The sequence below is a fragment of the Gymnodraco acuticeps genome, unplaced genomic scaffold (assembly GCF_902827175.1).
Source record: "Gymnodraco acuticeps unplaced genomic scaffold, fGymAcu1.1, whole genome shotgun sequence".
NCBI lineage: Eukaryota > Metazoa > Chordata > Actinopteri > Perciformes > Bathydraconidae > Gymnodraco > Gymnodraco acuticeps.
This window is the reverse complement of record NW_022990397.1, coordinates 749,005-772,556: the sequence shown is the minus strand read 5'-3', so window position 1 is coordinate 772,556 and position 23,552 is coordinate 749,005. Positions and strand designations below refer to the sequence as shown.

General features: G+C 41.2%; 1 protein-coding gene across 1 annotated transcript in view; it reads left to right on the top strand.

Moving 5' to 3' along the window:
- The window catches only part of pcp4b (Purkinje cell protein 4b), a 118,274-nt gene extending 95,518 nt beyond the window's left edge, over positions 1–22,756 (top strand). The window contains exons 2-3 of the mRNA XM_034224603.1: positions 7,740–7,791; positions 22,129–22,756. Of these exons, the coding sequence (XP_034080494.1) occupies positions 7,740–7,791; positions 22,129–22,259 (183 nt within the window). The 3' untranslated portion in view covers positions 22,260–22,756. The remainder of the gene's footprint in view (positions 1–7,739; positions 7,792–22,128) is intronic.
- Positions 22,757–23,552: the final 796 nt, after the last annotated feature.

The window sequence follows — 23,552 nt, the reverse complement described above, 5'->3', positions numbered from 1 at the left end:
TAATCTCACTCAGGAGCCGCTGTTATTGCAGTTTAGGAGCTGCTCGGCTGTAATGGTTTCTCCTCCCTCCGCTGCCCTCGGTGATGTTGTGTTTATAGTTTCTCATCACCTCTGCTCTGAGCCGAGCTCTCGCGCCATAAACAAAATCACCCCAAGTCACTTATTGTTTATTTATTTAAGCCAAATTGGGGCCTGTTAAACCCCGCGGAGACATACTTTTTTTCTTGAAGTTAGAGAAGATTAGATTTTCCCTGAACCTCTCTTCAAATGCATTTGGGAAAACATGGGGCTCACTTTTCCACTTTGTGAAGAGGATAAATGTCTCCGTCATTCCTGATTAAAGTTTAGCTACCAAGACATGAGGCACAATGCTTCAGTTCTAACGGACATTCAAACATATTGTATGACTAACATACAATGGGCCAACAAATCAGTACTACTATAACAACATCGATTATATGAATTCAGACGATGCAATTCGTCACATTTTGGCCTTTGAATTGTTGCACAACATCACACACTTGCCTCTGTGCTGCTTCATAACAAGAGGACATATTCTGCTCATTGTCAGGTCCAGGGACATGTCTCCATGCTTTAATGTTCAAAAAGCTCTTTATTTTTCTCATACTGCCTGTCTTTTCACCCTCTGTCTGAAATCTGAGACCATTTACATAAAACCTAAATAACACACATAAATGATGAACAGAAGTATGCCGTGGTATTTACTAAGAACTAAAATATGAGAAAGGTTCAGGTATGAATTTATCAGAGATCTGAACATGAGGTCCATACAAAGTAAACCACGCGTTTTTTTTAATGCCCCTGAATCTTCTCGCCCGTGGGAATGTTTAAATGATGCAAAGCCCATACAGTATAGCCTTTCAGCTGGTTTCTGCGTGTAATATAATATTTATATATTTTTTGCAACAGGGCTGCAATGTTTCTTTAACGTTATATCTGAAAAGGCAAACATGATATGAGCTTGAGGAGGAGTTTTGTTTATGAAGAGAGTTGATGTAGTGTGAGAGTGGAGAAACTGTTTTTTTAGAGGGACAGGATTAGGAGGTAACAGATTGCATGTAACAGGTCATTATTAGGATACAAAAAAGGTTACTTGTATTCCATTACAGTTCCATAAAAAAGACGTAATCAGAGTACTGTTACATTTCTAATAATTGAGGATTACTAGCAGAATTACAATGTTAGTCAAACTAAAAATAGCATATTCTGTCAGCTCAGATTTGATTTCTGCTTTTTTAAACTGTACTATGTGCTCATGTGTTTCATGGCGTATAGACTACTGCCTGAATATGCTTCATGAAAGAAAACATCTTATTGATATTTATTTTCTCTTGTATGTTTTGCTTTGCATTTGATAATGAAGTTATCCAAAAGTAACGGAAAAGGAAATCGTAACGGGACACAATCTTGACGTAACCCTCCCGACCCTGAGCTTCCACGTTGTAAAGCAGGCAGCAGTTCATTTCATGGCCATTACACGAGTCTGATACAGAGCCTGAGCTCTTCTCTTTGAACTGGGATTAGTTACAGGGAGGAACAAAACTGTGCTCTTATCTGGCTGCCTGATATTTGTTTGGAGCTGCAGGGGGCAGGAAGAGAGCTCAGCTGTGTGACTGTAATGTGAAACCACAAAGCAGGTTGATAACTTTTTCCTGACAGACGAATAAGAAAAGACAGCACAGGTATCATTCTGACATGTTCGACAGGTGAAGTGTCGTATGAGTTAAATTGAACGTGTTTTTTCTGGATTTCATCAAAGAATAACCTTAAATTAGACATTTCTCTCCAAAAGGCAGGGTTGTTTTGAGCTTGCAGGAACCCCCCTCCTCTCTCCCCGTGCATCAAAGCGCTGTTTGAAATTCATTGAAAGCATTGGATTAATAATGCAGAATGAGAGAGGCTCAGAAAAAGAGGACACAGAGAACGATGCCTTCTCGACTCTTGGGCTCTTTGGCACGGAAACCCTTCTGACCGAACGGGGAACCTTTGCAAAGTCTCCAGATACACGCTACCTTAATGAAAACGATTCTCTTTGCCAATATTTGCTAAAGCGCCAACTTCCCAGTGCGTCACTTTTACATTTCTTCAAGATGGAATAATAAAAATGACATTTTGTTCAAAATACAAGCTATTTTATTTTGCATATTTCACTGCAAAGACAAACAAGTGCATGGACACTATAGGAAGTATTACCCAAGTTCACCTGCTCCTATAGAGTGGTGCAGGAATGAGTCCTAAAAAAACGTAAATGACTGAGTAAATGACTCAGCATAGGGCTGCTCGATTATGGCAAAAATCATAATCTCGATTATTTGGGTCAATAATTGATATCACGATTATTAAAAACGATTATCCATACTTTGAAAACATCCATTTAATTACCCTGAACTTTAAGTATAATTCAACTGAAAAACCAATACAAAAAATAAATAAATAATAATAATAATCGTTTTATTTCGATTATGTTGTTTTCATAATCGTTGCAAGCCAAAATCTTATTGCGATTAAAATACGATTAATTGAGCAGCCCTAACTCAGCATAGAAGCCTGAAATAAGGTCTGTGGTTAGCACAAGCTGAAGATATTTTGACGGTTTGTTCTACAACATAAAATACGTCAGTAAATACCCCGCTGGTGAATTTATAAACTGCGTCTTAAGTGTCTACTAAACGTCATCACTCCCAACGTTAGCCGCCTTTAGCTTAGCGGTGGTGACGTTAAGTCATGTGACCCTGCTGTAATATCCTTTATAGCCTAACTGTGTTGGACATTTTAATTCCCTTAAGAGAAACTGATAAATGATTAATAAACAAGTGTTTCTTTTGTTATATTTAATGAAGCAATAAAGAAAGTCCAAATACAATAGTAGAAACAGAGCAACTTCATCCTCATGAGGATTAAGAGATTCTGCACCCCGCACACAGCTCAGTCCCACTATATGGAATAAAGAAAGCAGCCTGCTAATCCGACCCATAACTTCTCTATGACATTATCTAAACATTCCCAACAGTAAACCATGAAACCCTCCAGTCCTTATCCATTAGCTAATCCACATTTTACACTTGTGGAATGTCCATTCTAAACATAAAGCTCTGACAAAATGGAGACCGCTCCTAATTATTCTTAAATCTCAATCTCTACATCTATGGCAGCCATAACATCTCAGTGTTTGTTGAAATCCAACACAGAGGAACGTTGTCAGTAGTTTATAGAATACAAATAAAACAAATGTTAATTCTGCTCAAACACATACCCATAAATAGTCAAACCAGAGAAACTGATAATGCTGCAGTGGTCTCCAGAGCTATGTCTATTTTTCACACACATGAGATACAAATACAATTGAACAGAGTAAAAGGCAATCAGAGTATAAGACATAATATATATGATTATATATGATTATATGATCATTTGACACAACACTAACGTTAGCTTTTTACTTAAGAAATCATATAGACGTTAATAAATGGAGATTATCTTGCTGAACAAAACATGTGATTATCATAAATGTTTGTTTGCTACAAAGACTATTTTCTGCAATATAACAAAATCCAATGGGAAAATCCCATTTGTCACAGGAGCCCTGTGATGCTGCCTTCAGGGTCGGCCTACAAAAATACGTCATCACTGTACCACTCTATTCTCTCTGTAGAACAGACAATCCCGCCTCTTCTCAACCAACCTCTTCTGTATCTCTTTTCTTAATAAACATCTCGGTTGCAAGTGTCTTTTCTCACATTGTTGACACTGTATGGGAACCAGAGAGGCTTTTTAGGAGTGAAATGTCTTGTAATGTGTTGCCCTCTCTCACCAAGGCAATTACTAGTTTAATGTCCAAACCAAGCAAACGTTTCCATTCCCCGACAGCAATGTAATGGGATGAGTACAGAAATCCCAAAACCTTTTTTCCTAGAAGTCTCAAAGTAAATGAGGTGAATATGTATGGAATTTGTTGCAAACCAGTGTTCAGCTAAAAAGCTGATGGCATCAAATGATCCTGCTGCTCCTCCATATCAGCCCATTGCTAATTAATTATGCGTTCGCTCTCCCAGTTATAATTGATGTCCCCAGGCCGGTCTTTGGACCGCCTCGGTGGCCCATTTATCTTCAGAGCCACAACCACAGAGCAGGTGGGATTCAGCGGAGAGGACGAGCGCAAGAACTCTAAAGCCCGACACTGTCACTGCCACAAACTCAGCACAGACATCCAGCATGTGCACACAATTTAAATGAGACTCTGTGGGAATGAAAACTCCCAGAAAGTGAGTTAAAATTGACATTGTTAATTAAATGTTTTGTCATGTTTGTGATTTCGGTCTAAGGTGGAGGAGTTTGAAGGCTCGAGGCACAATCAATGTTTGTCAAGTCAAACCTGGCCGTGTGTGTGCGCGCTCACATCCAATGATTAATGAAATTACAGTGTCACTCTCCTTATCATCGCCCTGCACAGTTTATTGCTGGCTGCGAGACAAGCTGTAGGCTACGTATGCACAAGCTGGGCGGGGGGGCTGTGATGATTATTTTATTCTGTATTGAATAAGGAAGAGGCGATGAAGAGAAGAGATCAGGATCAATACCTCCCTCTGCAGTTAACATGTACTTACAAGCATTGGGAAGATAAATGACCAACTGCATGCTTCGCTCTGGAGGAGAAATAAAGAAACTAGAAGAAAGTAAGAAGCGATATTAAGCTTCCAGTGTGCAGTCAAATATGTTTAGAGGCTTGAAATGCCATTAAACTTAAACATAATAATTCTATAGTTTGGAAAATGTGCTGATTAGCTTTACTGCCTACATTCAGAAGAGTCCTTCCACAAATATTGAGATATATGATTAAGATGAAGCGATCTTACTTTAGAATAAATACTTGAAAAAAGGGAGTAACAGCTAGCTTGGCTCAGTTTTAAAGGTTAAAAAGACCAGTTGGTTGTTTAATACATAGGCTACAAGGTTGTGAGGTTTTTAAGCAACATAGATGTCAGTTGATTCCTTTTTAAAGAGGACATATTATTATGATTTATGATACTTACACATTTTGTTCAGCAGGATAATCACACCACATAAACACAATTTTATGATTTTTTTTTTTAGGTAAAAAGTTAACGTTAGCCTATAAAGGAACTACAACACGGTCACATGACTTCACGTTACCATCGCTTAGCTAATGGTAGCTAATGTTGGACCTGATAACCTGACGTTAACGTATTTACTGACGTTAAAACCTCTTCAGCTTGTGACTAGTATTTCAGACTAGCAACCAAAAACACATTCAGACACCCGTTGACTTCCACCCCAGGGGACAGGAAGTGGTAAAACGTGGATTCTTTTCAAAGTCAACTTTAATGTCAATTTTTTTTTTTGTGTGTTTGTACAGACAGAGAGATCGCAATAACGTTTCCAACAATCCCGAATACAAAATACAATATGTATACAAATATGTATAAATATGCATATATCAATCAACAGACACATTTACGCATATGCACACATTAAGATAAAACAACAATCAATATATTCAAAATAACAGTCACTTCAATATCTTAGACTCATTCCCTTGATTGAGAATAATATTTGTCACAGTAATAGAGTGGCGAATCATTGTAGGAAAGCCTTTCCCCGCCACAGTGTTAAACATTTTACATTCACAGATTTACAGATAGCCTAGTTTCCTTTCAAATATATTGCTGAGCCAACATGCAAATGGAACTGGAGACTAATAAAAGGCGGCATAAAAATGCATCTTTCCAGCAGAACTCGTGTCCCCAGTGCCAGCGTAATGCCGTGTGATTAGTAAGGCGCTTACGATGTGATTTCTCACCACATCCCTTCCTCCTTAATGCCTCTCCTCGATCCATCTCTGCTCCCCTTTTTATTTGCAGTCCTCCGGCTCCTTTATCATTCCCTGTGATATCTCCTGCTCTGCTGCATGTTAAAAGCAGGGCTATAATATGTTTCCACAAATACATTTTCCTAATCTGCTCATTGTGCTGGAGTGTCACTCCGGTACTCCTCTCTAACGCGCTGTTCTTCCCTTTTTCACACCTCTAATGCTGTCAGCACCTGCTGAACCCTGCAGCCGCACAGGGATCACCTGCTGAACCCTGCAGCCGCACAGGGATCACCTGCTGAACCCTGCAGCCGCACAGGGATCACTTGCTGAACCCTGCAGCCGCGCAGGGATCACCTGCTGAACCCTGCAGCCGCGCAGGGATCACATGCTGAACCCTGCAGCCGAGCAGGGATCACCTGCTGAACCCTGCAGCCGCACAGGGATCACATGCTGAACCCTGCAGCCGCACAGGGATCACATGCTGAACCCTGCAGCCGAGCAGGGATCACCTGCTGAACCCTGCAGCCGCGCAGGGATCACATGCTGAACCCTGCAGCCGCACAGGGATCACATGCTGAACCCTGCAGCCGCACAGGGATCACTTGTTGAACCCTGCAGCCGCACAGGGATCACATGCTGAACCCTGCAGCCGCGCAGGGATCACATGCTGTATAGCCTTTTTTACTCAACGACATTTTTAAATGTATCTCTAAATATATATATTTTTAAAAGCATTAACTAATAACACCCTATTTTCGTTTTTATCATCAATTTGACATTCATATCAGACAGTGGACATCTAATTTTGAGGTGAAACTCTTGCTTAGGTGTACATTGACAAACTGGCAGATAATAAGTGTGAAACGTACATTAACACTACTGTGCGTCGTTCCTCTGGAGATCAGTTCCTATTTGCACTTTAATGAGGAAATCGTGTTTGTAAAAAAAGTGTGGAAAATAGATGGCTTCAGGAAAATGAAAGTCGACATTTAGATAAATGTTGCTTCATAAGAGTATAATGATAACCAAAAAAACACCTTTTGAATTGTATTCCTTGCTTTATCATTATTGTATTTGTATTGTATTCAGTCCTGTGTTTATGACTTCTGTTGGTATGGGAGTCTTTTGTGTAGCACCTTTTGTATATGAAAAAGTTTGATTTGATTAGTTATATCCGCCGTCTCTGTTGTGACTGGCTGACAGTTTAGCTATGTCCCGCCCCTTAGCCTGTCACATACAATGTTTTGAAGCGCCAGACAATAGGAGCGTGAGTGTTTACAGAAGTAAACAAAGGAGTCCAATGGGGGTGTTTCAGAGAGAAACAGGGATTTTAGCCTCTGCAGACCATTTACATGCACCAAAATCTATAAAACACACTACATGGAAGCAATTTTAGTTTCCACTTTTTACCCTTCTTTACTCTTTGATATGACCACCACACTAAACCATAAAGTTTGTGGGTCATTTCTGATAGGTCACTATGTTGCATGGTTGTATGTTTCTGACCTCTGTGTTGTCACAGTACCAAACAACACTTGGGGCATCGCTTCTCTCCTAGTCATATAGCCTACTGTACATTGACTTTCAGTGTTTTTACTGTCACAGGGCCTGCAGGGGGTCTTCTGCCCGCCGCATGGGGTCAGAGCAGGACCCCCACGGGCTGAAGTGTGGCGGCTTCAGAGAGCATGCTGCAAATTAGGGTGAAGCTTTTCGCCCACAGTAGATGTCGGAAAAATCATGAGGACGAGGCGTAATTACTGAAGGACGCAGAGCAGTGTTGTGTTCATGTAGATACGATTGTTGGAAATCGTGTGGGTGGATTTTAATAACAAAAATAATGTCAAGTGAAAAGAAATTAATTGAGATTTTTTTTGTTTTTGTGTTGTAGAGACAAGGATCTGGAGCAGCTGCTGGCAACAACAAGACGTCTGGAGAACAAGGTAAATACAAATCAGGGTCAACAATCGACGGCGTTACAGCAGCAAAGGTTATGATAAAAAGGAGAACTAGAAAAACTAGACTGAAGACAACTTAGTAAAACGGGAACAAGTACACCGTGTTCATAAATAAGTAGGAGTACTTAAGAAAGAGTGTGAACATAAGAGTAGGAGCCGGTTATGTTAACAAATGTATATAATTATAACAAATTACAGGTTTCTTTGCACATGAGCAGTGGAGTTTACAGGAAGTGGTTTTGCACAACAAGCATGGTCTGTATAGTCTGACTGCTGCACGAAGTATAACACTTGATAGAATATCATTATCATGATATCAAGTTTTTGTGTGATTAACAAATTGTTTAAAACTGCAACTTCAGCGGGTATACTGTAACTGCTATTATCACGGGTGTCATTCATGCAGAACAAAATGTAATAAATGAGAACACTTGGAGAAGAATGTATTTGCACAAGAGAACATTCTGTCCATTCAGGTGTATTTCTGGGGGCCCAAGTGGTGTAATTTGTGAAACATATTATTCAAGTATCGGGGTCTTCTTCTCGAGTGATGGGACAATGAAGCTTAAGATGGCCTGCCAAATCGGAGCAGTGGAAGCTTTACTGCAAAGAGCTGAGCAAAAAGGCAAAGCTCTCAATCTACCAGTCCATCTTCATTAGTAGCCAGTCAGTCACAAATTAAGAAAACGTGTCCCTTTTTTATCTGCAAGGAGCTCAAATACGACAAAGAGTCAGGCAGACAATTACACAATGTCATTGGAGATCGATGATCGGCGTCAATATGATGACTTAAAAAGCAATAAGGGATCGATTTCCTTCAATCTAACTGTGGACAAGTGGCTAACACTTAAACTGGGATTGATTTGGCTTTTCAGAGTTTTATTCTTTAATGCAGCATCCAGTAGTTTCAGGGTTCAAGACTAATGTTAACAACCTCTAAATAATACTGTAAACTTGGAACATATTAAAACAAACAGCAGGAAAACATACAGTATGATGAGAGGAAAGACGGACAGAGGATGATTGACGAGATGAGAGGCAGCCACAGTTTACAGTACATGTGGGCACAAGATGAGCTTTAAAAGGCACATGATTGACAGTAACATGGTCTGAAGGACAGCTGCCACCAGAGTTCACACACACACACACACACACACACACACACACACACACACACACTGAACCTCAGGCCTTCCCATCAGCGCTCATCATGATGTAAGTGATGACATGGAGAATATTTCATAACATTTGAACTAGTTCATTTGTCGTTTCGTCCGTTTTTCTTCATCTCTGTCTTATGTAAAGCACTCAGGACTGTATGAATATAAAACGGTGTGTTTATTCTGAGCATTCACAGGATGGGTCATCAGTAATGACTCACTGTGCTAAATAAAAACATGGATCAATGCAATGTAGGAACTCTTCACATGGCTTACAGAAAATCAAGATGGATGGATAATTGGATAGATTATTTGTTCCTTTTTCTTTTACTGTATTTAAAGAAGCCAACAAAATGTCCTTACCTCAGTATGATGACAATAGAGATATTTGGATTTAAAAACGGGACATATATTAGATATTTTATTAATCATTTTGTGTTTTAAAAAGATTATATATCGCACCACTTCACAGATTCCTCTTGAATCTCTTGACGAGCTGTTAAGTGCTGACTCAGCAGGTGAGTCTGAGAGGACCAGCAGCTCCGTCCTGGGGGAAATAAAGATCTACACCGGGCGCATTACAAATCATGTTTATTGTTGAGCTATCTGTCATTAAATCTATCATAGCGAAGCAAATAAAGGCATCAACGTGAAAGCTAATATCTCCCCGCGCTCACCTCCTCTAAATCAAATGGGTGATTTGCTGCGTTCTCCTGACTCAGCAACACTTCACACTTTGAGATGGAAGCATGAGCTGTTTTCACTTTATTATAAAGTGAGCCCTTTGCTTAATGCAATAAATAAAACCACAGTTTATTGATGGAAAGAGGAAATCTAGTAAGTGCAAGCCTTAAATTGAGCTTCCTATAAATCTACAGCATTTGATTGTCTCAAAGTTTTCAATATGCATTGGCTTGGATTTTTCTTCAATGATCATAAAGCTAATGATTGATCTACAGATTGCACAAATATAATAGAAAAGAATAACATAATATTCCTTTACTGTCATCTAGCCTGGTAAATTGAAATGTCACAGTTAATTTCAACATATCAAACAATAAATAAATATGAACATATATAAAAACATATATACTTATTTATAAATACATGCATTGACACACAAACATATACATTTATAGATACACATACAATAAATACAATTATAAAAAAAGACAGGAAGCGATTTTTTGCATTTTTGATCAGTTAATAAATGACGTTATTTCTGTAACTCTCGATGCAATGACTCGACCTGTTTGCTGTTTTTGTGTTCAAGTTTGTCTGATTGTTCAAGTATCATAAAGCTAATACTGCATGCATCTAACCGGTCCGATACAAAGTTACAAGCAGTGAGCAACCTTGAACAACGAGCTTTACTGACATGACTTATTGATTCCTCTGTTAGCCTCTTCGTCCTCCAGGGACCCGTGTTAGCTCTGCACCTTCAGAAGAAAATGAAGGTTGACCTTCCTGTGGTTATGCCGGTGTTGCTGCTGTGACAGTGGAAATATAAGAGAACAAAAATGAAACAACAAAGGTGATACGAATGTTTTAGCCTTAAATGAAAGCAATCGCAACTAATATGGTTTCTTTTGTTTTTACCGTCAAAGATAACAAAATTACAGAATTGTTTTCATTTACTTTGTTTCGTTAAATCAGAAGAAAAATATGTTTTGGATATGCAGCCGGACTGAGATGTAATTGTCTTGTTCCTGACAGAGTTTCTCTTTATAACCCTTAAAAAAAACTATTGCAACCAGTCAGGCGTTTTATTCTTTAATGCAGCATCCAGTAGTGTTAGGGTTCAGGACTAATGTTAACAACCTCTAAATAATACTGTGAAGTTGGACCATATCTCAAAATGAAACCATCAACCAGTAAACATACAGTATGATGAGAGGAAAGACGGACAGAGGATGATTGACGAGATGAGAGGCAGCCACAGTTTACAGTACATGTGGGCACAAGATGAGCTTTAAAAGGCACATGATTGACAGTAACATGGTCTGAAGGACAGCTGCCATCAGAGTTCACACACACACACACACACACACACACACACACACACACACACACACACACTTCAAAATAAAGAACTTTAGTTATTTTGAATCCAAATTGTGTAGCCATACGCCGTATGGAACAGCTACACCATCAACATTATTCACCAGCACCAATTTATGGGCTCCAAATTACCTCGAGCGGTTGTCAGAGTTGAAACACTGCTGCAGAAGACCAATTTCTCAAAGCCTGTAGGAATCAGGTCTGCCTTTCTATTCACTTATTAAAAAGAGGAGAGGAAAGTACACAACCTGCACTGCACACACACACACACACACACAAAAACAATCCTTTGTTGTCTGACCTTGACAATTAATTTGATGCCTGCAAAAACTGCTTTCCCAGCGTGTCTGAAGCATGCTGCCTCTCACTGTGGAGAGATTGGGAGAGCTCTTAGAGTGGGTGATGGGGGGAAGGGGGGGGTGTAACGCTGCTATTGACTCTCGCCCACTCTGCATACCCCCAGTACACACTCTTCACAGAAAACCTCTCACAGGCTCAAGGACACACACACACAGATGCATTCACATTCACCAAATTGAACAGGTCGGACTGATAGCAGCTCTGACGGAGAGGCTGCAGTGTTTATTGGAGAGATAACAGCTTCAGATTAAATCAAGAGCACACAATTGAATCAACGTTTTCCCGCCTTTCTGCGTCTTGCTGCTGAAACAAAATACAAACTGTCCTGCAGACTGTACTCAGAGGGTGTTGTGGTTTAATTTGTATTGAGAAGAGTTGGATGTTATTTAAAATAATTGCATCTGTAGTGTATGTTTATTTAAATGTTACAGGAGGAAAAGTACGAGCAGGAAATGGACGGAGGGATGGATAATTGGATATAAAGAGGGATGGATAGTACAGCCATGTTTCCGTAAACCCCATAAAACATACAATCCAAATATTCCGCCGCTAGCTTGTCCATTATTAGCCAGTGATCTTTACATTACCCATTATTCTTTCACACACAGTGACGTCACGAGCTACCCACAATGCAACGCGCGCCATATATCTATATAGAAATACGCCATTTTCCTGGAGGTGCTAATATCCTGGAGGTGCTAATATAAACAGCTAGGTAATGTAGCCAGGCAGAGCGCACTAGGTTTTTTTTCTGAGTTAACGACCGAAGAAATCGCTGCATGTCTTCGGATTACATCTCTGGACTTGAGGAGTGTGCTTTAGATCGTTACCAGCGTAAACTAGAGCTGTGTGGGTTGTCCGATTGCCCTTACAGACTGCCTGCAGATGTAAGGAAAAACGACTCTCGAAAGTGGCCTTCGGTCGATTTTGGCAGCATCTACGTCTATCTTCTAGAAACACCAGGAGAATACCCCACTTGTCACAATAATATTATCATGCCATTGCATATAGGTATGTGGTATTTTAGAGTTGACTAGATATTGATTAAGGCAATAGACTATGATATTCTGCTTGCACCTCGCGTGCAATGGTGGATACCGGAAGTACGGTGTCGCCCTCGGCCCAAAACCCGTATGTGTGTGTGAAAGAATAGAGTCGATGCTTGTATTTCCTTTTCTCCATACATCTGGACCCAGCTCTCCTCTTTCGTCTCTTCGCTGTGGAGGAAATTCTTAAGAGAAACTGATAAATAATTCATGGACCAAGTTTGTCTGTCTGTTATGTTTAACAAAGTAATAAACATACCCAGCATCCAATCTGTGTCCTTCTCCAGATGTCAGTGGGGATAGCTGTTGTTCCGACCACTATGCTAGCTGTCCTTAGTGCGATTAGCTTCTCCCTAGTGTCAACAAGGCAGCAACTCAACAGCCACAAACACAAACAAAATCTTCCTCTACAACAAAGTTGAAAGAGGGCACAGCTTTCTAAGTTACTGATAGAAGTTATTAACAGAAAAATACAAAAATAAGAAAGCTGAAAATAGTGCGAAACAACTGCAACAGGCTGCATGCACGTTTTTCATATTTGCACTATTCATCATCATCACCCTCACTGGCCCAGGGTTAGGGCTAGAAAGTCTTATTCTGTGACATTTGTTGATGTGGTTGTAGCCCAGATGTTTTTGTGTTTCTGGGCCATATGCTCGACATGTTCGCTGACCTCACAGCACAGACGGACCTCTCGCTGCAGCAGCTGGAGCAGAGAGGCTTACTACAGCTTTACATCAAACACACCGACAGCAGCATTAGAGATAAAAACACTCGCTAATCCTCTGCTAAAATGCTATCATATATCATATGTGAAGAGAATCCTCCGCTTGGTGAAACTGTTCCATTTCTTTATGTAAAAGCTTAGAAAAAAGACAATGTGGAAACTGCTTGGCAACAGCACCCCACCCCCCTCTCGTTTCCAAAAGGCTCAGGCGTCATTTCAAATTGGCTCACCTTAGAGATCAAAGTCATTCTTCTATAATTAGCTCTGAGAAGTGAAGATGACCCATTTTCAAGACACTTTTTAATTAGCTTTACTGTACTCAATTGTAGCCGTGTTGAATGGGTCTTATTCTACCAGATATTGTTTGTAAATGCATCGCTGCTTAAGAAGCATTCTTGAAAGAGCTGAAACCACACATTTCAGCTCTTTGAACATCCAACTTTTTTTAAAATTTGCAACTGTATTTGAAATGTTTTGTTTGACTTATTTGTTCATTTTCAGGTTCATATTATGTGCCTCTATTGTGACACGTTTCCATGCTTTAATGTTCAAAAGGTCTTTCTTTCTTTTTTTTTCCTCTTTTCACCCTCTGTCTGAAAGCAGAGCCCAGTCTGCTCTGATTGGTTAGCTGGCCGGCTCTGTTGTGATTGGTTAACCACTTAGACTAAGGGGCGGGACGTCTCTAACATGTACAATGTATTGGAGCGCTAGCCAATAAAATAGCCTACTGAATTGAGACTAAATGGAAAATAATATCCAGGCAGTACATCTACCTAATCGATCTTTATTTTAAAACGTATTGTAACATCGTAACCCTGCTAGTAATCCCCAATGTTTTTATCTGACAGTATTCTGATATTTTTTTTGTATGTAACTCTAAGTTATCATCTTGTATCCTGATGACGTCATCATGTTACATGTAATGTATGACTCCCCAAGCCTGCATGTAACTTTGTATGTTCGTAGACTTTTCTACATGTAATTCGACCACACACACACACACACACACACACACACACACACACACACACACACACACACACACACACACACACACACACACACCGAAATAAGAGTTGACACGTGGTGAAAAAAAACTGAGCCCACAGTGGCGATCAATACGGCAGTGTGTGCATGTGTGTATTGATCGCGGTGGTCTCTCCCACGCTTCGCTGCCCCTCTCCCTCCGGTGTTAAAGGGCTGAGGGGTCGCTGAAATGATCCTTTCACTTTGACAAACTGACTTTCAACTATAGACACATGCATGCTCGAAAGCACTTCAATTAAAAACAGAAGTGCAACACAAAACAAAGTTAACGTAAAAAGTGCGATTTAAAAAAATGAAGACCTTTTTGTACATTAAAGCATGGAAACATCCAACAGTAGAGGCACAAATGAAACCTGAAAATGAGCATAATATGTCCTCTTTAAGTTGCCAGCTGCAGTGTTAAAGTGCAACAAGGGACATGCAGCATCTTCAGCCCTAACAGATGTCTACATACGGTGTAAAATACACTTTACTTTCCACAATCTGTCTTTCTTGTCTCGAGGTCTAAAAGTCCTTCTTTAATGCCTCCATCTTCCACAAATCCTCCTCATGGCTCAACTGGTTTTAAGCAGTGAAATCAATAAGACGTCCTGAGCTTCAGAGCGGCTTTTAGAAGACATTTAACAAAGAGTAGTCTTATCATGTCAGATATATTGCTGAACTATAGACAGGATTGTGAGGGTTTCTGTAAAATGTCATCTGTTACAATTACTAGTTACATGTAAAAAAAAAAAATCCATAAAGCAGAGTCAGGCAGTAGGCGTATAGATTCACACTTAAAGTATTAGCCTTCAGTACAGCTTACAAAGAATAATTCTGTTTGTATCATGATTACATAGCGCTGTCACATGTTATCCGTTACTCCCAAAGCCTGACTATATATAAAGTTGGCATGAGTCAAGAAAGTAAAGTTTAAATAAAGTAAATCCAGTAAACTAGCAGCATGGAGGCTTCTTTTCCAGCAGTGGCCACACAGCAACACCATAAATAAAAACATGTCTCTCCTCTCGCTGAAGAACGGTCAAGATGATCCAGACTGGCACTCTGACAGCTGATGTTACAGTCCCATTAGCTGAAGACAGGGACAGAAGTGCTGCCAGAGATAATAGGTTTGGTTATTGTGTGTGTGTGTGTGTGTGTGTGTGTGTGTGTGTGTGTGTGTGTGTGTGTGTGTGTGTGTGTGTGTGGTGTGTGTGTGTGTGTGTGTGTGTGTGTGTGTGTGTGTGTGTGTGTGTGTGTGTGTGTGTGTGTGTGTGTGTGTGTGTGTGTGTGTGTGTGTGTGTGTGTGTGTGTGTGTGTGTGTGTGTGTGTGTGATCCTTCCTTGTCACATCCAGCCTCCCGTCTTGTAAAAACTGATGGAAACTCATGGCCTTTTTCTTAAAGAAGGAGACAGGGTTCTTTCTGATAAATGATTCCTCTGATGTATCATGTTGGACTTTTTGTGTGGTTAGACGAAACACAGACAGCACAAAAATAACTTAGAATTAGGTAGGGGATAATAAGAGAGGTGGTTATTAATGAAACAAGAACACCGACAACGTGAGCACGATTCTGACCCAATGTTCATATTGCGATTTGAGAAAAAGTCAATTAATTGTACATAATACCAGTTGTCAGCTTAATCAATGTATTAGAATAGAATTGGGAGGGATGAAACCCTCTTTAATGGTCACACATGCAGAGCACACAGCACACAGTGAAATTTGGCCTCTGCATTTAACCCATCCTAGTACCAGGAGTAGTACTAGGAGCAGTGGGCAGCTATTGCACAGCGCCCGGGGAGCAATGGGAGTGAGGAGTGTCCGGTGCCTTGCTCAAGGGCACCACGGCAGGGCAGGAGGTGAACTGGGACCTCTCCAAGTAGCAGTCCACACTCCATATTTAGGTCTGGTCGGGGACTTGAACCGGCGACCCTACGGCTCACAGTCCAAGCCCCTGCTTTTTTTTATTATTTGTTTTATCTTTTATTATCAAAAATAGACATTTAAAATCTCATCACAACTACATAAAGCATTGCTCATAATACACACATTCAATATTTCATACCACTAGCTTAAAGGTAGTGTGCCTTAAGTTTTCCGTTCAATGTTGAAGCACAATGCTCCCTCCTCATCCAGCTCAACTAGCCTGCTGTCATCCACAAAATCCTCGCAAAATGAGTCCTTTTCCACATGTATTAGCACAAGGTTAATGTCCCTTTTTACTGTCCTCTTCATTATATGCCACACCTCTGACATTTTACCCTCGAAATGGGCAATGTTCCTCCTTATTTGGACCGCACGCCTTGCATAGCTCAGAACATAATTTAAAAGATTCACATTGCATTCATCCTTCTTCTCAATCACACCAAACAGCCACAGCTCCTTCCATTCCATTTCTCTCACATACCATTCATTCCAACATCTACCAATTAACTCTTTCATCCTTCCAAAAAAAACAACAAGCTCTTTACATTCAACAAACTCATGCAAACACGTTTCAACCTGATCCTTACACACATCACACTCTCTCTCAACAGTTGCATCAAAATGGCTAATGATCAGGTTGTTAAACACCCTATTATGCCTCAACAAAAAAAATCTAAATTATCACATTCAATACTGTTCCACTTAATTTTCACATTCTCCCACATTCTCCTGCCAGTCATACCATTCACAACACTCATCCACACTTTTTCTGATGCAGAGGTCTTCTAATCACATCCCCTTTTAACCATGTATCCACCCTGCACCCACACTCCCATTATAGACATACATTTCTCCCATCCATTCTTTCCTTACATCCACCACACACCTTTCATCCCAATGTGTCTTTTGCAAGCAAATAATGTCTGAGTCACCTATCATTAAGGCCTGCTCTCTCCTGTCCTTGGACCTCAGCCCATTTCCATTGAAAGAGGAAATTGTCACCATTACAAGTGTTATTAAGGTTATTATTGTTTTCATTCTATTTATTTTTTGTCCGGACACTTTGCAACTCCTCCTGTCGCTTTCACCCGTCTTCTCTCCACCGCTTTCTCCTTATCGGCTTTCCTCTTTGCATTCAGCCTGCTGGATTCTCTCCTCATTCCTCTGCTCTTTAACCCAGCATTCGCCTCGCCAAAGATCTTCTCCTCTATGGGTCCTTTCATCTCCACCTCCTCGTCCTCATACTCGTTCTCCTCGTCGTCCCCTCCCTCCTCCATGTCCGACACAACCGAGCTGACCTCCATTCCCTCAGCCGTCTGTCCTCCGCCTCCTTCTCCTTCTCCTCCTCTCCTCCCACCGACAGCTCCTCCTCCAGGATCAGGTTCAACTTCAACGTCCGCTTCAGCCTCGGTATCAGTTTCTGCCCCCAGAATTACATCCACCACAGCCTCTACTTCAGTCTCAGCCAAACCTTCACCACTCCTCGCAGTCTGTCCATCATCCGCAGCAGCCGGAACAGCAGCAGTATTGGCTCTGCTACTACACATCTTTCCTTCGTCTGCTTTCCCCTTCTTCCTCCCTCCGTCTCCTCCACCATCCATGGCAGCCGCGTCAGCTTCTCTCTTTGCAGCAGCCACCACAAACACCGCCGCGACAGCAGCCACAGCTTCCTCGTTTATCCTGCTCCCAGCCTTATCACTTATATCCTCTTCTTCACTCTCTTCCTGACTTCCACCCTCCTCTTCCTCCATTCCATTCTCCACTGTTTTTTCCGCCTGGGCACTTTCTCTCCCCCTGGCTCCGCTTGCCCCCTCCTCCCGAGTCACACAGTCCCAGGCATAGTGTCCCTGCTTGGCACATTTATAGCATTTCAACTCAGGGCATTCTTTGTATAAATGCCCTGGCCATATGCACATCCTGCAGACCGGTACCTGCTTGTCGTGAATCACCCTGAAGTATTCCGGCCCCTCTAGAGTCTCGAACCTTGTGGAGTACGGAAGTGACCGCACTTCCTTATTGAATTCCACTCTCAGAAACCTCGTCCCATCAACCACATCAGTGCCGGGCCACATTCTTCTCTTTATTGCCGAGACAGGCAAAACCCCCCACATTGCCAATCTGCCTTTAATTGTAGTGTCCAATATATACGAAGGTATATTTAGGAATGACACCGTGAGTTCTTTTGCCATGCAGTCTCTGCCCCGCACCAAAACCCCATTGATTCTTATTCCATCCAACAGTTTATTTTTTCCTTTTTCTTCAGCCATTGTCACTTCATATAGCCCATCTCCTTTAACCCGACATCCCATCACAATCCCACATTCTTTCTTAACTCCTTTTAGCAGATCCATAACAGTTACCACTGCTTTCCCACTCTCCACCGCCACCACCACTGTCAGCTCCTTTTTATATTTCTCCTCCTCCCCAATCAACTCAAACTCCTCTCTCACCTCCTTTTGTTTTCCTACTCCTGTTTTTTCATTTTGTCCATTCGCATTTTCGTTGTCATTGTCCTTTCCTTTTTCATTCACAGTTGTCCCGTCCTTCTCCGCACTCTGCTGTAGTGTGTCAATGTCCGTGATCCGTGACGCAGTTGATAAATCCATTCCTGTTTTCTTTGCCAGTTTATCCATCCGATCGAAAAAACACACAGGTCGGGGGAAACCCCCAGCCAGCAAGGCTGTTTGGGGGGGACTCAGAACAAAAAAAACACAACTATAAGTTTGACGAAACAAAAGCGATCCACAAAACAAACAATTCACTTCTTTCCTCCTGAGACCAAAGTCACGCACGTCCTCTCACAGTCCAAGCCCCTACTGACTGAGCCACTGCTGGACATGGCTTTGTTGAATATTCAATTATGATTGGTCAATTGGGACGTTCCAGACAAGGATGCTCTCATCAAGGGACCATGCATTCCTATCAAACTGCAGAAAGAAGTCCGGTCCATTTAACATCAGCTGTGGACCACAAACATTTGTTTTCCTGCATCGGAAAACGCCGCAAAGAAATCAACAGGAGAAGACAGACAGGAAGTAAGCATTGTTGGTAAACAGTGGATCGGACTTCTTTCTTTTAGCGGAAGCAATACGGATCATTTTTAAATCGATGTTTGTGAGTCAAGTCGTTGGCAGCGAGCGCCATTTTCATTTAATATGGGGGATTTTTGAAGTCTTTTCTGCTGAATCTTAAGGCCGGGATATTCTGTTACAGATTGTACGATGTATCCTTGGACCATGTAAGAAGGATAACTGTTTCAGACTTGAAGCACACTGTGCCCTCAACTATCACCATCTGCTGTAATGATAAAAGATTCAATGTTCTCTATCGTCATCATTTCCAAATTCCTCCCAGCACATGAAGGCACCGTGGATCACATCCTGCGTGTGCCTCCGCTCTGACATCGTAAAAAAAGCTGTCAGCGGCATGTATTAAAAAGATTATGAACATGTCTGGTGGTGACATGGCGGAGGGTGCAGCTCAATAGCTACTGCTGCCGGGACCAGAGCAGCAGGCATTAGAGCGTGGAAACATTCAATATCAATTAATGCAGGACTCAAAGTCGGGCTTGACACGGCATTTAGTGTTTCCTCCTTGAACAGCAAGAGAGAGGTATTCAAGCTCAGCCCCGAGGGAACTCAAGGATTAGCTGCAAAGTCAATATAGGAGTCGCCTCTGCTTTCTGCCTCCAATACTCCTCTCCACCACCTCTGTCATGTGTAGGCTGGAGGAGTAACAGATTACATGTGACGGTATTACGTAATCAGCATACAATAAAATGTAACTGTATTCTCCTACAGATACATTAGAAAAGGTGTAATCAGATTTCAGTTTTTTTGAAAATATGGATTTCTAGCAGGATTACAATGTTACAATACATTTTAAAATAAAGAAATATGTTGCAAAGCACATACACACATCACAAACCTTCAGGAGTCTCACAGAGAACCGAGTCCTGGTGAAACCATAGCTAATCTTCCAGTTCATCATCATGGCGTCCAGTTCAGAATGATTCACTGGGGGGGGGATCTCTCATACTGCCTGTGCTGCAGCACCTCTTTTCACCCTCTGTCTGAAACCAGAGCTCACTCTGCTCTGATTGGTTAGCTGGCCGGCTCTGTTGTGATTGGCCAACCGCTAAGAGATGTCCCGCCTATATAAAATATTCAGGTTACATTACTTTTATATTGTGATAGTTGTGAATAACTGTACTGATGATTGTAATGGATTACATGTTTAAAGGAACCCTCCCAACCCTGATCCTTTGCTGGCATCCTGCAGAGCTGACAAATGGAAAAGCCCCATGCTGATCTATGTAGAGAAACAATTAGTTCATGTTGACACTAAAAGGTTAAAACTGCTAATTGAAATAATAAGGTTTCATCTCAGTATGAAAGTCATTAAATGTCAGGCAGTGCAGATTGCTAAACGGTGGAACAAAGACTGTTCATTTAAATAATCATACATTAGGCTACAGCATATAAACAACACACTGCAATAATCACCTTTGCAAAATGTTATTGAGCCATATAACCATATTATTATTTCCTGATTGTTCCAGTGAGGCGTTGCAGAGAGAGGTTCAGGGCCAAAGCGAAACCTGCCTGGGTAAATGTTAGCTTGTCGTGGCCTTTAACATCCTGAATAAACCTGCTTTATTATCGCCTGCAGCTCTCTCCGAGCAGCCGCACATTCCTGCAGCAAAGAAACTACAGCAGATTTTAGCCGTTGAAAGACTAATATCAAGAACACCATATAGCTGTTTATACAATGCACCGAGTTCCTGGCACTATTAGTCTGCAGGGATATCTTCGTTTTGACTCATGATGCATGAAACTTCTAACCTTTTGTGAAGACCAATGTGCAGCGAGGCGGTCATTATTAATAAAAGAACCCCGACAGGGTGAGCAGGATCCTGACGCTTATCACACAGCTACATATTAAATAAACCAATAACTTGGCTCACAATATTGCTTTAAAATAATATTATTTAATTAAAAATGATCGTGTTACTAAGAAAAATGGTTGCTGGAACTGCAGCGACAGCAACGTAACTTAAAATGACGGCAGCACTGATCAAGGTTTCCTGTAACTGTCTGTCACATTTTATTTTCCATTAACCAGTCTTTAAACACTGCGGTGCCTATTCTGTGTCCCTGTTAGTGTTTACTTCCTGGTTAGACAGATGGGAAGTAGAACAAGAGCACCAGCAGAAGAGGACAGGCAGGATCACCTGTCAGAAAAGAGAATGTAACCACAAACTGAACTAAGGAAATAAATGAAGAGCAAGAGAAAGAAATAGGTTAAAAGACAGAGCACTGGACTTCAGAGGAAGAAGAAGACAGACAGGAAGTAAAAAACTAACGGGAATAGCAGAAGAAGTAGAAATCTGTTGATTCTCTGATGTCCATGTCTTCTCTGATAGGTTCAATAATCTGTTGTTTTCCAGGAGATAAAAACACTTTTTGTTCTCCTAAATATCGCGAAAACCAGCTTGTATCAGTTTTTTTCTTCTGGGATTACAGTCGTGTCCTCTTGGTCAGTGTTGGCTGAGCCCCTTACGGAATTATGGATCGGAGATCAATTCACGCTCTGGCCTTTGACCACTAAAACTCCCCAGGCTTCCCCCTAAGGACTCTGCTCCCACATTTACAACATTTGGCCGTTCACGGAAACTCTGCTTATTCAGTTAACTGAATACTACACAGTAACGGGTTTCTAAAGCCAGTCCCTCATTATAATCATAGAGCAGAGTTTCCATGAACGGCCAAATGTTGTAAATGTGGGACAGCATTTTCTCCCTTCCTTTCGTAAAGACTGCTCCAGTGCATCCGAAGCTGAAGGGGATAATAAAGGAAGCTCCTTTCCTATCTAGAAAGTTCAAACGGCACCTAATAGGCACTTGTCATTTTACTCCATCAGGAACCTTCCTGAGCAAAAAGGACAATTCGATTGCATCCCATGTCTTCGTACGCTGCTGTGAGTCTCATACATCTCTTCCTTTTCCTTGCAGATGCCTCCAAGACGGACGTCCCAGAGGACTTTGACATCGACATGGAGAACCCGGAGACCGAGAAGGCGGCCGTCGCCATCCAGTCCCAGTTCAGGAAGTTCCAGAAGAAGAAGCGCGTCGACAAGTCCTAGTGAGCGCCTCTCTGCCGCCGCGTGGAGGTCGAGGACGGTGTGATATTTGCATGTTAACAAATTCATACCTGTTGGAACTCCAGGGGTTGTGATTGGGATGGGAGGGGGAGAATGCAATAGCCTGTTTATCATATGACATGTCTGTGAATTTATCATTATCCTATTATTATTAATTTATTATTCAACTGCTGTATCAATAACTAGAAAATAGAGAGAATATTTCTGTCCTGTTCCATGTATCATGAAGTCTAGCTGGTGTTTGTGTTAGAATATGTTTTTGTACTTACCCCCGGCTCATTGGTTAACATACCTTTGCTTACCCAGAAACACCTGTGTGTGTGAGAAGATGGAGCAAAAGCTGGTGTTAAGATGACGGTTGTTTTTGTGGTGCTTCCCACCCTGAGCAGAATATTTCACCCAGAGGCATTTTTCGTACCCGCATGGTTCTATCAAGGTGTGTGTCAATGTACATTCAATAAATAAAGACTCTGTGTGGATCCTGCGTCTTTGGTCTTTGTACAAATGTGGCAAAGCTTCAGCATCCCTTAATATATTGCATTAACACACAGTCTGCAGGGACAGCAGTGGGACTCATATTGTGATGACAATCTATAAATAGAGCTCTCCAGAACGAGCTCTGCTGAATCTATTCCCTCCTCAGCATGATGACCTTCTCCATGTGGAGCCGCACTGATTGACTGCTTCCCACAGAGCTGCTCAGCTGTAGGCTCTCTAAAAACAACCAGCCAATAACACACCACTACATCAATGTATTCACTGTCAGGACTATATGGTGACAGGGATGGGAGGGTTAGTTACATGTGAGAAAATGTAACCTAATCTGAGTATGACAATATAAAAGTAATGTCATCTGATTACGTTCTGTTACTTTTGGATAACCTCAATATCAAATGCAATGCAAATAAAAAAGGGTTTACTGAAGGGTATTATGGAAGTCGACGGAACAATGTGACCTTAGAAAAAGAAGAAACCAACATATTTAGGATCCAAAATGATTTCATATCATTCAGCATATTCAGGCAGTAGCCTATACACCAACACTGAAACACATGAGCACACACTACAGTTTAAAGAAGCAGAAATAAAATCTGAGCTGACAGAATTTTTTTTTGTTTAATACACACAGTTAAGCTCACACACACTATTTTATGAACATATCGGTTCACCTACTGAATTAAAAACAGAACAAATTAACCAAAGAAAGTGAAAACCATGAATCAGATTCAGGCAGTCGGCGTATAGATTCACATTTAAAATATTAGCCTACAGTAC